The sequence below is a fragment of the Mustelus asterias genome, chromosome 19 (assembly GCF_964213995.1).
Source record: "Mustelus asterias chromosome 19, sMusAst1.hap1.1, whole genome shotgun sequence".
Classification (NCBI taxonomy): Eukaryota; Metazoa; Chordata; class Chondrichthyes; order Carcharhiniformes; family Triakidae; genus Mustelus; species Mustelus asterias.
This window is the reverse complement of record NC_135819.1, coordinates 32,535,605-32,551,366: the sequence shown is the minus strand read 5'-3', so window position 1 is coordinate 32,551,366 and position 15,762 is coordinate 32,535,605. Positions and strand designations below refer to the sequence as shown.

The following is a 15,762-nucleotide window of genomic DNA, read 5'->3' as shown; positions in this document are numbered from 1 at the left end:
CAATAGAGGATGGCATCCTGCCTACCAGAGCTGCCAGTCTCATCAGAAGGCCAACAGCCCCACCACCCACAGGTGGCAGCCATTGCTGACACTGCAGGAAGGAGTGGTGGGGAGGGGGGTGGGGGGGGGGGGGGGGGGCGGGCGGGGAAGGTGGGGTGGGAAGGCACTCCATGATGAGCGGCCTTTGAAAGCAAGCTAAGTTTTATTTCATTAACTGTGCTGGGGACAAGCTGGCTGATGGGGAGGGGTGAACCCTCCATCAGCTGGGCTATAGCTGCAGGAGGTGAACACTGCTGCTGGGACGCCATCAGACCATAAGAAATAGGATCAGGAGTAGGCCATTCAGCCCCTCGAGCCTGTTCTGCCATTTATTAGGATCAAGGCTGATCCAGCCTTCCTCGTAACCTTTGATTTCCTTACTGATCAAGAATCTACATTAAATTTACACAAGGACTCTTCACCCCCCCCAACCCCCCCACCCCCCACCCCCGCACAGCTCTCTGTGCCAAGGAGATCCAAAGACTCAGAACCATCTGAAAGAAATTCCTCCTCATCACAGGGGTTTATCGCCAGGGTTTACTCTGTAGTCTCACATGTTACCATGGTACCTCCCAGCACCTTTATAATTCAGATGGGGGAAGGGAAGCAGCCCTTCATTGGATACTCAATGGGATTCCTTATTTGACTGGTGGATGGCCAGGTCACTGACATGACTGCTGCTGGTGGTATCCCAACAGCGACAGGAAGACATTGATTCCCCTCCCTTTGCTTTCCGCCATCCTTTTACCAGGCCTCTGAGGGAAACCCAGCCCATTGAGCCATCTTTCCCTCCCCACAGACGCTGCCTGACCCAAGTAATGTTCAGCAATTTGATTTCATTTTGTTGTTCTTTGAAGGAGAACCTCAGCCTCGAATGGGATGCGTGGCCTCCCGCTGCATTGCGCTATTCTAGGTTCCCGGCACCCGACAATGTTTTGGAATGGTTTCCATCGTTCGACAAGGTGCCCTCTGCCCCCGTGCTTCCACTGCTGGACACAATGTGGCTTTCTGCAGATTCGAGGGGCCAAAACAGGAAATCAGGGTCTTCAGACCATGGGGGGGGGGGGGGGGGGGGGGGGGGGGGGGGGGGGGTCTTGGAGTCTGCGTCTGTTTGCAGTGGACTAGGTGAACAGAGAGCAAACATTCATGAATAAAATTATGGGGTGTTTTACACCCAAAAGAAGGCCGGAATTCTCCCAAACATTCCTCAGTGTCAAATTCACGTAAAAACTGGAGTAAATCACGCTGTTTTTTTCAAGCAGGATTTTCAAAATGAATCTCCCACACTCTGCGTGTCACATACCTCAGCGTAAATCACTATTCCCGCTGGAGAGGCCGGCAGCAGAGCACTGAGCGGCCCACTGCGCTGCGCATGCACATAACTCCGCACTGCCGGCCTCCCAATTGCTGGCCAGCCCCGCGACCCCGCATTGCTGCCCCTTCAACCCCGCCCCCCCTTCCCCCTTCCCCCAGCCCCAGCCCCAGATTGCTGGCCTTCCGGACGTCTCCGGGCTGGCCCAGACCCCCACTCCCTGGCCTGCCTCGATCTCTCGATTCCACCCCACCCTGCTGTCCCAACCCCACCCCCTGCAGCCACGACCCCCTCCACCCCCCCCGCCCCCCCCCGTCCTCAACCTGATGGCCAGTCCCGATCATTGTCCACCCTCCCTCTGTCATTGATCCCAAGTGCAGAGTGGCAGTAGGACCCCCCCCACCGCACCGATTGTGCCCCCCCCCCCAACAGGCACTGCCCCCTCTGGCCCCATCCCTTTGACACTGCCCGATGCTTGGTGGGCATTGTCAGGGGGCCAGGAAATCCAGTGGCTGGAGATGCACGAAGGCCGTGGCGCCCAGTGTAGAGCCCATTAAACAGCTTCTGATGATGTCTCTTGATGGGAGAATCGCCCCCAAAATCTTCCCTTTCTTCATTTTGAATTCATAAACATTAATTTTCTTTGCTCTCTGGGCACTGCAAGCATTGGCCTATCCCTGGCACCTGACTCGCAAGGCAACCTTGCCTGCAAAGTGGATTTTTGTTCCAAATGCATGTCCAGGTAGACAAAGTCAGAGCAGCTCTTCGACCATGCTGGGGGAGGAGTGGTTGAGGGTCTCCACCGGACATCCGCACTCCAGCATGGGACACTGGTTAGGATTTAGGGAAACAACAGAAAGAACTTGCATTTATATAGCACCTTTCACTACCTCAGGATGACCCACAGCACTTCACAGCATATGCAGTACTTTCAAAGTGAAGTCACTGGTTACAAGTGAGAAGTAAGATGGGGTGTAATGCAGGAAAGAGTCGTAAAGAACGAAAGACAGCCTATTTTTACAGGCGGCATAGTGGCACAGTGGTTAGCACTGCTGCTTCACAGTGCCAGGGACTGGAGGGCCGAAGGGCCTGTTTCCTGTGCTGTACTGTTCTTTGACTCGGGTTCAATTCCGGATGACTGTGTGGAGTTTGTACGTTCTCCCCGTGTCTGCATGGGTTTCCTCCGGGTACTCCGGTTTCCTCCAAAGATGGGCGGGTTAGGGGGATTAGCCATGATAAATTGCCCCTTAGTGTTCCAGGATGTGTAGGTTAGGTGGACTTGCCAAGGTAAATGCATGGGGTTATGGGAATTGGGCGATTGGAAGGGCCTGGGTGGAGTGCTCTTTTAGAGAGTTGGCACAGACCCGATGGGCCAAATGGCCTCTTTCTGCACTGTAGAGATTCTATGGTTCCGTGGCCGTAATGGAGGATGGTGGCAGCTAATTTGCATGTGGAAAGTTCCCTCAAACAGTAACATGACTGAACAGATAGTCAATGATAGATATCATTCGGGGGGAGGGGGGGCACAGTGCCACAGTGGTTAGCCACAGTGCTGCCTCACAACACCAGGCACCCGGGTTCGATTCTCAGCTCAGGCCACTGTCTGTGTGGAGTTTGCATGTTCTCCCCGTGTCTGCGTGGGTTTCCTCTGATTGCTCCAGTTTCCTCCATAGTCCAAAGATGTTCTGCAGGTCAGGTGGATTGGCCATGCTGAATTGCCCCTTAATTGTCAGGGGGACTAGCTAGGATAAATGGATGGGGTTACGAGGATAGGGCCTGGGTGGGTTTGTGGTCGGTGCAGACTTGATGGGCCGAATGGCCTCCTTCTGCACTGTATGATTCTATCTTTCCCAGGACATTGGGCGGCACGGTAGCACAGTGGTTAGCACTGCTGCTTCACAGCTCCAGGGACCTGGGTTCGATTCCCGGCTTGGGTCACTGTCTGTGTGGTGTTTGCACATTCTCCTCGTGTCTGCGTGGGTTTCCTCCGGGTGCTCCGGTTTCCTCCCACAGTTCAAAGATGTGCGGGTTAGGTTGATTGGCCAGGTTAAAAATTGCCCCTTAGAGTCCTGAGATGTGTAGGGTAGAGGGATTAGTGGGTAAATATGTAGGGATATGGGGGTAGAGCCTGGGTGGGATTGTGGTGGGTGCAGACTCGATGGGCCGAATGGCCTCTTTCTGTACTGTAGGGTTTCTATGATTTCTATGAAATCCCCTACTTTCCTTTGAAATAGTGCTGTTGGTTTATGTGGCCACCCGAGAGGGCGGACCCAGTTTAGTGGCTCAGGCCAGAGATTGCTCTTCTGAGTGTGGCACTCCCCCAAAGCACGGCACTGCTGTGTCAACCTGGATTGCGCACTAAAGCCTCTGCAGGGAGATCCGAAGCCAGGACCTGCCGACTCAGAAGAACAGGTGCTGTAGTTGATTGTTTGGGCCTGTTTTGACTTTTGGCTCGACACGCCATCACTTTTTTAAACTCTCCTTTGTTGAACATCTGAGAACAAATGAATTTGTTTAGGTGTATATGGCTGGGGAGAGGGGGGGGGGGTGGGGTGGGGGGGGGGGGTGCGTTGGGGATGGGAGGAAGAGACATTTAAAAGCATGATATAAATTATACCAGAAATGCAACTTAATAAAGACAAACAAAAACATCGCTGCTGTATTGGGAGACAAGTCACAGTGCAGTCTTGACTTGCTGACAGATTGCAATTCAGAAGTTGATTGCTAGTTCATCAAAAACGAAAGCTGCCAACTCCATCAAAGGATACACAATGAAGTGACACAATACTAATTAAATGAAGTGATTTCATTGTTTACCAGGAACAGTTGTTACATTCATTGCGATTTTTTTTTTTGCTTTGTTGCAGATCGCAACAGATTGTTTCAAGGTAAGGCTGGCTTTTAATTACAGTACAATTAAAATTAAAACAGGCAAATGAGCCAACTCGTAAAATGTGGAGTCTGCTCACCTCCCATTAATAACAAACCTTTGACATTTGCAAATGCACGATGCACGGGCGATACGTGATAGGAAACTGAGGTATTTATTGTTAGGTCAAAGATTTAATCATGCAAATTGAAACAATAGACCACTCACACTTTGGACTTTGACCATTTTAAGCAAATTACCTGCTCTGTATTTCATCATTTTAAAGAGAAATTGTTTATTTTTTTTCTGCGGAATTGAGGTGAACGCAGTTTATAATGTTTGTGAGTACTCTATTGTCTCAATTTGCATGATAAAGTCTTTGACCTAATAATAAAAATCTAGTTTCCTATCTCGCATCTCCCGTCCATCCTACGTATGCAAATATGATACGTTTGTTGCTTTTTTTAGCCTTGGTTCCTTAGATGGCTCTCACCCGGGGCAGAAGGTTGTGTGTTCAGACACTTGAACACATAATCCAGGCTAACGCTTCAGTGCAATACTGAGGGAGCTCTACACTGGCGGAGGTGCTGTCTTTTAGATGACCATAAGAGCCAAAGATGTAGGAACAGAAGTAGGCCATTTGGCCCATCGAGTCTGCTCCACCATTCAGTGAGATCATTCTCAACACTTTCCTGCCTTACCCCCATAACCCTCGATTTGAGTTGATTTATTGTCATATGTATTAGTGTACAGTGAAAAATATTGTTTCTTGCGCGCTATACAAAGCATACCATTCATAGAGAAGGAAAGGAGAGAGAATGTAGTGTTACAGTCATAGCTAGGGTGTAGAGAAAGATCAATATAGTGCGAGGTAGGTCCATTCAAAAGTCTGATGGCAGCAGGGAAGAAGCTGTTCTTGAGTCGGCTAGTACGTGACCTCAGACTTTGTATCTTTCTCTTCCCCAATTCCCTTCCTGATTAAAACTTTGAACATACCAGCCTCTGTGGGAAAAGAAATTCCACAAATTCACTATCCTCGGAGGGAAGAAATTCCTCCCCATCTCTATTTTAAATGGGTGATTCCTTATTGTGAGATTATGCCCTCTGGTCCTATACACTCCCACCAGGGGAAACAACCTCTCAGCACCAATAAGGTCACCTCTCTTCTTTTAAACTCCAATGAGTACAGGCCCAACCTTCTCAACCTCTCCTCATAAGAAAATCCCCCCATACCATGGAACAACCTAGTGAACCTTCTCTGGACTGCCTCCAATCCCATAAATCTTTCCATAGATAAGGGGACCAAAACTGTTCACAATATTCCACATGTGGACGAGATATTAAAGAGGTCCTGCCTGCGCCATTGTGTGGAGGTTAAATATCCCACGGCACTTAGGATAACGCATTTAAGTATAAAGCAATGAGAAGTAAATTTGACACTGCTTTTAACATGACAACTGGGTTTAATATCGGAAAACATTCTATACCATAGAACCAGTGGAGTGCAGAAAGAGGCTATTCAGCCCACTGAGTCTGTGCCGGCCAAAAACAGTGAAAAAAAAGCTATATGCTCATTTTAATCCCACTTGAATTCCAAAAGTGCCTCACCATGGCATAAGTTCACCAAAGATCTTTAGACAGTACCTTCCAAGCCCACAACCACTGCCATCCAGAAGGACAAGGGCAGCAGATGCATGGGAACACCACCACCTGCAAGTTCCCCTCCAAGCCACTCACCATGTTGGCTTGGAAATATATCGCCGTTCCTTCACAGTCGCTGGAATAAATCCTGGAATTCCCTCCCCAACAGCATTGTGGGTCAACCCACAGCACATGGACTGCAGCGGTTCAAAAAGGCAACTCACCGCCACCTTCTCAAGGGCGACTAGGGATGGGCAATAAATGCTGGCCAGCCAGCGATGCCCATGTCCCACGAATGAATAAAAAAACCTGACAAAAATGGACACTGGCAGCCCAGATGAGGAGATAGTTGTTGGGATGATCAGCTTCTGGGTCAAAGAGATGGGTGTTAAGGAGAGACTTAAAGAATGAGAAGGATTCAGAAAGATGCAGAGAATTTTCAAGAGCTTAGAACAGGGATAACAATGCTGCCAATGATGGGGAATTGGGAAAACGTCAAAGGCTAGAGCTGGTTGAGACTTGGGATTCTCTCTGCGTTGTAGGTTGGATGAGGTGACAAGAAATAGGAAGGAGTGAGGAGAGATTCAAACACAAGGCTGAGAAGTTTGTACTAGAGGAGTCAATGTAGGTATGTGAGCACAGGAGTTACGGCTGGGCAGGTCAATGTGCAGGGTCAGATAGGAAGCTTGGAGTTTACAGATTGTGGAGGGTGGGAAGTCACTTTTGCAGTTTTGAGTTCGTCCCAGTATAGCCACAGCTGCGTCACAGTTAACATTGCTGGTCTGGAACACAGATTCTTCTGTTCTATGACAGCTTTTCACGCCGTATAATCAGAGCCTTTACGTCTTCGAGGTGTAGACAGTGTAGCTGGGAGCATAGCATTGTTTAAACCTTTGAATTCATTAAACATGGCTTTACAGAGTGATGTGGAGATGCCGGCGTTGGACTGGGGTAAACACAGTAAGAAGTTTAACAACACCAGGTTAAAGTCCAACAGGTTTATTTGGTAGCAAAAGCCACACAAGCTTTCGAGGCTCTGAGCCCCTTCTTCAGGTGAGTGGGAATTCTGTTCACAAACAGAACTTATAAGACACAGACTCAATTTACATGAATAATGGTTGGAATGCGAATACTTACAACTAATCCAGTCTTTAAGAAACAAAACAATGGGAGTGGAGAGAGCATCAAGACAGGCTAAAAAGATGTGTATTGTCTCCAGACAAGACAGCCAGTGAAACTCTGCAGGTCCACGCAACTGTGGGAGTTACAAATAGTGTGACATAAATTCTGATTCTAGGATCGCATGATAAAGACTCAGGAGGAAAAAAGCAGAAATATTTATGTGAAATAGTGTGACATAAACCCAATATCCCGGTTGAGGCCGTCCTTGTGTGTGCGGAACCTGGCTATCAGTTTCTGCTCCGCGACTCTGCGCTGTCGTGTGTCGCGAAGGCCGCCTTGGAGAACGCTTACCCGAATATCAGAGGCCGAATGCCCGTGACCGCTGAAGTGCTCCCCAACAGGAAGAGAACAGTCTTGCCTGGTGATTGTCGAGCGGTGTTCATTCATCCGTTGTCGCAGCGTCTGCATAGTTTCCCCAATGTACCATGCCTCGGGACATCCTTTCTTGCAGCGTATCAGGTAGACAACGTTGGCCGAGTTGCAAGAGTATGTACCGTGTACCTGGTGGATGGTGTTCTCACGTGAGATGATGGCATCTGTGTCGATGATCCGGCACGTCTTGCAGAGGTTGCTGTGGCAGGGTTGTGTGGTGTCTTGGTCACTGTTCTCCTGAAGGCTGGGTAGTTTGCTGCGGACAATGGTCTGTTTGAGGTTGTGCGGTTGTTTGAAGGCAAGAAGTGGGGGTGTGGGGATGGCCTTGGCGAGATGTTCGTCTTCATCAATGACATGTTGAAGGCTCCGGAGGAGATGCCGCAGCTTCTCCGCTCCGGGGAAGTACTGGACAACGAAGGGTACTCTGTCCACTGTGTCCCGTGTTTGTCTTCTGAGGAGGTCGGTGCGGTTTTTCGCTGTGGCGCGTTGGAACTGTTGATCAATGAGTCTAGCGCCATATCCTGTTCTTATGAGGGCATCTTTCAGCGTCTGGAGGTGTCTGTTGCGATCCTCCTCATCCGAGCAGATCCTGTGTATACGGAGGGCTTGTCCGTAGGGGATGGCTTCTTTAACACGGAACAGCCATGGGGACCAAATTTGCACCTCAATATGCCAACATCTTCATGCACAGGTTCGAACAAGACTTCTTCACCGCACGGGACCTTCAACCGGTGCTATACACTAGATACATCGATGACATTTTCTTCCTTTGGACTCATGGTGAACAATCACTGAAACAACTATATGATGACATCAACAAGTTCCATCCCACCATCAGGCTCACCATAGACTACTCTCCGGAATCGGTTGCATTCTTGGACACGCGCATCTCCATTAAGGACGGTCACCTCAGCACCTCACTGTACCGCAAGCCCACGGATAACCTCACGATGCTCCACTTCTCCAGCTTCCACCCTAAACACGTTAAAGAAGCCATCCCCTACGGACAAGCCCTCCGTATACACAGGATCTGCTCGGATGAGGAGGATCGCAACAGACACCTCCAGACGCTGAAAGATGCCCTCATAAGAACAGGATATGGCGCTAGACTCATTGATCAACAGTTCCAACGCGCCACAGCGAAAAACCGCACCGACCTCCTCAGAAGACAAACACGGGACACAGTGGACAGAGTACCCTTCGTTGTCCAGTACTTCCCCGGAGCGGAGAAGCTACGGCATCTCCTCCGGAGCCTTCAACATGTCATTGATGAAGACGAACATCTCGCCAAGGCCATCCCCACACCCCCACTTCTTGCCTTCAAACAACCGCACAACCTCAAACAGACCATTGTCCGCAGCAAACTACCCAGCCTTCAGGAGAACAGTGACCAAGACACCACACAACCCTGCCACAGCAACCTCTGCAAGACGTGCCGGATCATCGACACAGATGCCATCATCTCACGTGAGAACACCATCCACCAGGTACACGGTACATACTCTTGCAACTCGGCCAACGTTGTCTACCTGATACGCTGCAAGAAAGGATGTCCCGAGGCATGGTACATTGGGGAAACTATGCAGACGCTGCGACAACGGATGAATGAACACCGCTCGACAATCACCAGGCAAGACTGTTCTCTTCCTGTTGGGGAGCACTTCAGCGGTCACGGGCATTCGGCCTCTGATATTCGGGTAAGCGTTCTCCAAGGCGGCCTTCGCGACACACGACAGCGCAGAGTCGCGGAGCAGAAACTGATAGCCAGGTTCCGCACACACAAGGACGGCCTCAACCGGGATATTGGGTTTATGTCACACTATTTCACATAAATATTTCTGCTTTTTTCCTCCTGAGTCTTTATCATGCGATCCTAGAATCAGAATTTATGTCACACTATTTGTAACTCCCACAGTTGCGTGGACCTGCAGAGTTTCACTGGCTGTCTTGTCTGGAGACAATACACATCTTTTTAGCCTGTCTTGATGCTCTCTCCACTCCCATTGTTTTGTTTCTTAAAGACTGGATTAGTTGTAAGTATTCGCATTCCAACCATTATTCATGTAAATTGAGTCTGTGTCTTATAAGTTCTGTTTGTGAACAGAATTCCCACTCACCTGAAGAAGGGGCTCAGAGCCTCGAAAGCTTGTGTGGCTTTTGCTACCAAATAAACCTGTTGGACTTTAACCTGGTGTTGTTAAACTTCTTACTGTGTTTACAGAGTGCCCAGGATGTCATAAATTCATAAGCTATAGGAGCAGAATTAGGCCATTCTGCCCATTGAGTCTGCCATTCGATCATGGCTGATATGCTCCTCATCCCCATTTTCCTGCCTTCACCCCATAACCCTTCAACCCATTACCAATTAAAAATCTGTCTAACTCCTCCTTAAATGTACTCACTGTCCCAGCATCCACTGCTCTTTGGGGTAGCGAATTCCACAGATTCACAACCCTTTGGGAGGAGTAGTTTCTTCTCAACTCTATTTTAACTTCCCTTATCCTAAGTTCTGGTGGGGCATTCTAGGACCGCATCATAGAATGCCCCACAAGAGAAAGCATCCGCTCCACATCTACTTTATCCATCCATTTTATCACCTTGTATACCTCAATTTGACCTCCGCTCATTTTTCTAAATTCCAGAGAGTATAGGCTGTTCAATCTCTCTTCATACGACAAACCCCTCATCTCTGGGATCAATCTAGTGAACCTCCTCTGAACTGCCTCCAATGCCACTACATCTTTCCTCAAATAAGGAGACCAAAACTGTGCACAGTACTCCAGGTGCAGCCTCACCAATGCCTTGTATGGTTTTAACAATACTTCCTTACCTTTATATTCTATTCCTTTAGCTATAAATGCCAAATGTCTAAGGAGCCCTCAGCTTATTAAATTCTAATTCACATCAAACTGGAGTTGCATTGCAACCAGTCAGAAAGCAGTGTGTAGCGACCTGCTCTGGGCAGTCTCCCATCATTTTGCTTTGAATTACATTGGGCCTGACTCATCCTACACTTTCAGCATAAATCGAGGCAAAAGCTACCTGAATGTGCATCACATCAGAATGCATCGCCCAAGGAGAGCAAGTGTCTGGATTAATCGACAGTCTGCGAGGTGTTAACGTAGGTTGATAGTTCTTATTTCATTTCTGACTTTTTCTTTCAAGCCATGATGTTAACACTGAACAGCGACCTGCAGCTTTTTCATTGCCATTTACCACTTGTATCTGTACAGGTCAATGGGTAACTGTTCACTTGGCTCATTAAAGAGGTTTTGCTTTACACTCCTAACAGTCAGAGTTCTAGCAAATGGCACACATCAGTCATGGAACTAAATCAAATGTACATTGCCTTTTTTAATTCATTCATGGCATGTGGATGCCAGCATTCATTGTCCATCCTTAATTGCCCCTTCAGAAAGTGGTGGTGAGCGGTCCAGGATGTCATAGGTTCATAAGGATTAGGGGCAGAATGTAGACCAGGGGGTGTAGGCACTTCCACAGTGCTGGTAAAGAGGGACTTCCAGGATTTTGACCCAGCGACAGTGAAGGAACAGCAATATATTTCCAAATCAGGATGGTGAGTGGCTTGGAGGGGAACCTACAGGTGGTGGGTGTTCCCATGTATCTGCTGCCCTTGTCCATCTAGATGGTAGTAATCGTGGGTTTGGAAGGTGCTGTCTAAGGAACCTCGATGAGTTCCTGCAGCACATTTTGTAGATGTTATACAATGCTGCCACTGTGTCAGCGATGGGGGGAGTGAATGTTTGTGGAAGGGATGCTAATGAAGTGGGCTGCTTTGTCCTGGATGGTGCCAAGCTTCTTGAGTGTTGTTGGAGCTGCACCCATTCAGGCAAGCCTCTCATTCTCTTTTCCATTCTCCCTCCAGTTTCCTCATCCTGGTTTTCTGTCTTTACCCTTCCTCTCCTAACTGTGTGCTGAAGGAGAGTTTCACGGCAGTCGACATTCTTCATCTGGGAACCATTCCGCTGTCAGCCTGGCCTCCCCTTTACTGGACAGGTTTCCCCTCTTTGGGGAGGAGGAGGGGGGATTAATTTGAAGAGTGAATGTCAGATTCACACATGCACACCTCCAGAATGGACCACTGGATAGTGAGTAGGAGTCCTCACCTACCTTTTCCTGTCTAGCCTGGATTCCAATTGTAGTACTGCATCTGTGTCTGTGTTAGGTTAGCTCCGTTCAGGTTGGGGATTAAACCTGGTTTGATACTGCAATGCAGAAACTGATACAACCTCTAGAAATTCCTGTTCATTGCAGTTTGAAAAACGATTCTCCAGTAAAAAAAAGATTGTCACATGTCTCAAGGAAATTGGCCTTGTTAGTCATGTGATCAGTTACCATTGACCAGAAACACAACAGGATTAACCATATAAATTATTCTATCATACTACGGACTTGTGCCTTGTAAATTGTGGATAGGCTTTGGAGTGTCAGGAGGTGAGTTCCCAGCCTCTTGTAGTCACAGTATGTATATGGTTAGCTGGGATTGTTCAGGCTGAGAGCAGAAAAGGTTATGGCAAAATTGAATTGGGATATTTTGATCGAATAAATTGAGGAGGGGGTATTTTCACTGGTGGGAGGAGAGGACGGGGATTTAAAATAACTGACAGAAGCAGCAGAGGAGAAAAAAAGGAGGAGAATTTGTTTAAATTACGCAGTGGGCTATTATGTCTGATAGGGTGGTGATTCAACAGATTCAACAGCAACTTTCAAAGGGGGAACTGGATATAGGATTGAAAAAGAACAGTTTGTAGGACTTTTTAAAAAAGTTTATTTAATAGTGTCACAAGTAGACTCACATTAACACTGCAATGAAGTTACTGTGAAAATCCCCTGGTCGCCACACTCCGGCGCCTGTTCGGGTACATTGAGGGAGAATTTAACATGGCCAATGCACCTAACCAGCACATCTTTCAGACTGTGGGAGGAAACCAGAACACCCGGAGGAAACCCATGCAGACACGGGGAGAATGTGCAGACTCCGCACCAGACAGTCACTCAAGTCGGGAATCGAACACCGATCCCTGGCACTGTGAGGCAGCAGTGCTCACCACTGTGCCACACTCTTGAATTTATTGAATAGCTCTTTCACAGGGTTAGTACGGGAACAATGGATCAAATGCCCTTCTTTTATGCTGTATGGTTCTATAATTTTCCCCAAGCTCGATGGATGAGTGGTAATTTACACATAAAATTTGATACATAAGTCACAGCAAGGTTTAAGTGTACTTAACATTAAACAACTCCCAAGGCAACATTTTACTGCTTCTGTTATATTGCTTCAGTCATAAAGATCCAGACTATTAAGAATCGGCCACCAGGGTTATAGATCAGAGTGCAAAGGTTAGCTGATGCCCACATCATGTTAGAGTCAGAGGCACCAAGTATTCCCTCCGTAAAAGCAAGGGTTTTTTGTGAAGTTTTGAATTATAGCCTCTGAAATCAGCAGCTCTTGCATTTTGCCACTGAACTCTGTCTGACTCCCCGTAAACCGGGATTGCTGTGTGTTTGATCCGTACTCACTTGTTCCTGCTGCTGTTTGGCTAGTTCCATTTGCTGCCGCTGCTTCTCGATCTGTGAGGCCGCCAACTTCTTCTGCTCATCGTGGGCCGCCAGCAACTGCTCACGCAGACTCGTCAACTGATTAATCATCGCCATCAACTGCCGTTCTTTCTCCGCTAGACTTTCTGGTGTCCCTGTAATCAGCAGCACAAGGGAATCGAGAGACAGAGAGAGGGAAAAAAGTTTAATTCCTCTTGAATTTGGCAACCCTGATGGGGGAGGGGAGAGGCAGGGAAGAAAAGCTATCAGGAGAGGCGGTGTCGCAGTGTTATTGTCACTGGGCTAGTAATCCCGAGACCCAGGGCAAGACCCGGGTACCCGGGTTCGAATCCCACCACAGCATATGGTGACATTTGAATCAATTGAAAGTCTAATGATGACCACAAAACCATTGTCGATTGTTGTAAAAACCCATCGGGTTCACTAATGTCAATTAGGGACGGAAATCTGCCGTCCTTACCTGGTCTGGCCTACTTGTGACCCTAGATCCACACAGCAATGTGGCTGACTCTCAAATGCCTTCTGAAATGGAGGGCAGTTAAGGCTGGGAAATAAATTCTGGTCCAGCCAGCGGCACCCACATCCCATAAATGCATTTTAAAAAAGCATGATTTAAAAAAAATTTATTCATGGGAGGCAGATGTTGTTGGCTGGGCCAGCATAGAATCCCTACAGTGCAGAAGGAAGCCATTCGCCCCATCGAGCCTGCACCGACAACAATCCCACCCAGGTTCTATCCCCGCAACCCCACATATTTACCCTCCAAGTCCCCCTGACACTAAGGGGCAGTTTAGCGTAGCCAATCAACCTAACCCTCGCATCTTTGGAGTGTAGGAGGAAACCGGAGCATTTGGAGGAAACCCACGCAGACACGGGGAGAATGTGCAAACTCCACACATACAGTTACCTAAGGCCGGAATCAAACCTGGGTCCCTGGCGCTGTGAGGCAACAGTGCTAGCCACTGTGCCGCCCATCCTTAATTTTCCTTGAACGGAATGGCTTGGTAGGCCATTTCAGAGGGCATTTTAAAGTCAAAAGAATCAGGAGACAGATATCATTAGGCCATTCATAACAACAACTTTGACCATACCATCTCCACAACCCCAGGTTGCTAGCACCTGGAATGGTATTAACCACTCACCTCAGCACCCTTAGACAACTCAGCACATTAGAATTGCTGGAGATCCATCTCACTTAATTGTTCCTTTGGTTGACATGGCTACACACAAAGAAACATTGTGGTGGCACATTTTAATACACTTTGGGCATTTTGTTTTAAAGCTGTTTTTAAACCAGCGGATGCCGCACCCTTCAGGAACTGGGTGATGAATATTCCTTTGGATGCGACAAATCCTTTTGGCACTTGCAATTTTCTTACTCATTCCAACACATTCGGAATTAACTTATTCCATAACCTGCACACTTTGGTAATGGTATCAATTAGCATCTGCATTGGGAAGCCACGGCGAGCTATTTTTGAAGACGTGTTGCACAAAGGAAATGCGCACTCTGAAATCCAAATAAGCTTGCAGTACTCAAAAGGTTAATGGAGAATAATTAAAACATCACGAGAAATTTAATTTTCCATTCAGCCCAAGCGGCACCAGTCACCTCTAGTCATATTATTATCCCGCATCACCACTGGAGCAGTGTAGTTACTGAGCCATCTATTTGATTATGATCAGCTTAAAGGGGGCATTGTCATAACGAGTTTCGAATTTCTGATTGACAAGTAAGATCATATTCAAATGTCGGCTATAGTGCGGCAGTTTTAGCATGCAAATCAGAAAATGCATCACATGTGGAAGAGAGGGGGAGGACTTGCTTTTAGATAGTAACCTCCACATGCCCAGGAAGTTGCCAAGCACTCCAGCCAATGGCTTTTGAAGTGCAAGTCCCTGTTGTTGTGCGGCCAATGTGTACACAGCATGATCCCACATCCACCAGTGAGAAACGTGCTTGAATAATGGGGTTCCTTTCGCTTTATCTGTTCTCTCTTCCAAAGCGAAGGTGGAAAAGTCTCTGTGGGAGTTCACGCACCCCGCCCCCTAGTTTGTTTGATTTTTTTGTTATTTTGAGGGATTAATGACAACCGGGATACGAGAGGAACTCCGCTGCTCTTCTCTTGAGCAATGCAAAGAGAGCTTTTAGATCCATCCAAGAGGACAGACAGGGCTTAAACACAGCGACACATTTGAAAATGGCACCTTCAACAATGCAGCACAAAAGCACTAAATTACTGTGGATGCTGCAGACCTGAAATAACAAGTGCCACTGACCCACTTCATAACAAGCGTCAGACTGGACATGAAATGTCAACTCTTTCTCTCTCCACAGATACTGCCAGACCTGCTGAGTTTCAGCATTGAAATGTCATTGTGCCAAATCTCTGGAACAGGGCTTCATTCCACAGCCATTTGGCTAGGGGATCACCACCAAACCAAGGCTGACCGCTATAGACGACGGCCACAATGTAATCAGCAGGGCTCCAAACACCGGCAAACTGAGAGCCCATTGTGATCTGGCAACAATACTGTGTTAAAGAATTCCAATGGAATTTGCATTTTAACATGATGCTTTTAACGTAGTGAAATGCCCATAGGCACTTCACCAAAAGGTAGAAATTATAGAATCCCTACAGTGTAGGAGGAGGCCATTCGGCCCATCGAGCCTACACTGACAACAATCCCACCCAGGCCCTATCCCCGTAACCCCATGTATTTACCCTGCTCGTCCCCCTGACACTAAGGGGCAATTGAGCATGGC

General features: G+C 47.8%; 1 protein-coding gene across 1 annotated transcript in view; it reads right to left on the bottom strand.

Annotated features, from left to right (window-relative positions):
• sox5 (SRY-box transcription factor 5) overlaps positions 1-15,762 on the bottom strand; it is a 345,783-nt gene that overhangs the window by 245,849 nt on the left and 84,172 nt on the right. Inside the window, exon 5 of the mRNA XM_078235294.1 lies at positions 12,953-13,129. Coding sequence (XP_078091420.1) covers positions 12,953-13,129 — 177 coding nt within the window. The remainder of the gene's footprint in view (positions 1-12,952; positions 13,130-15,762) is intronic.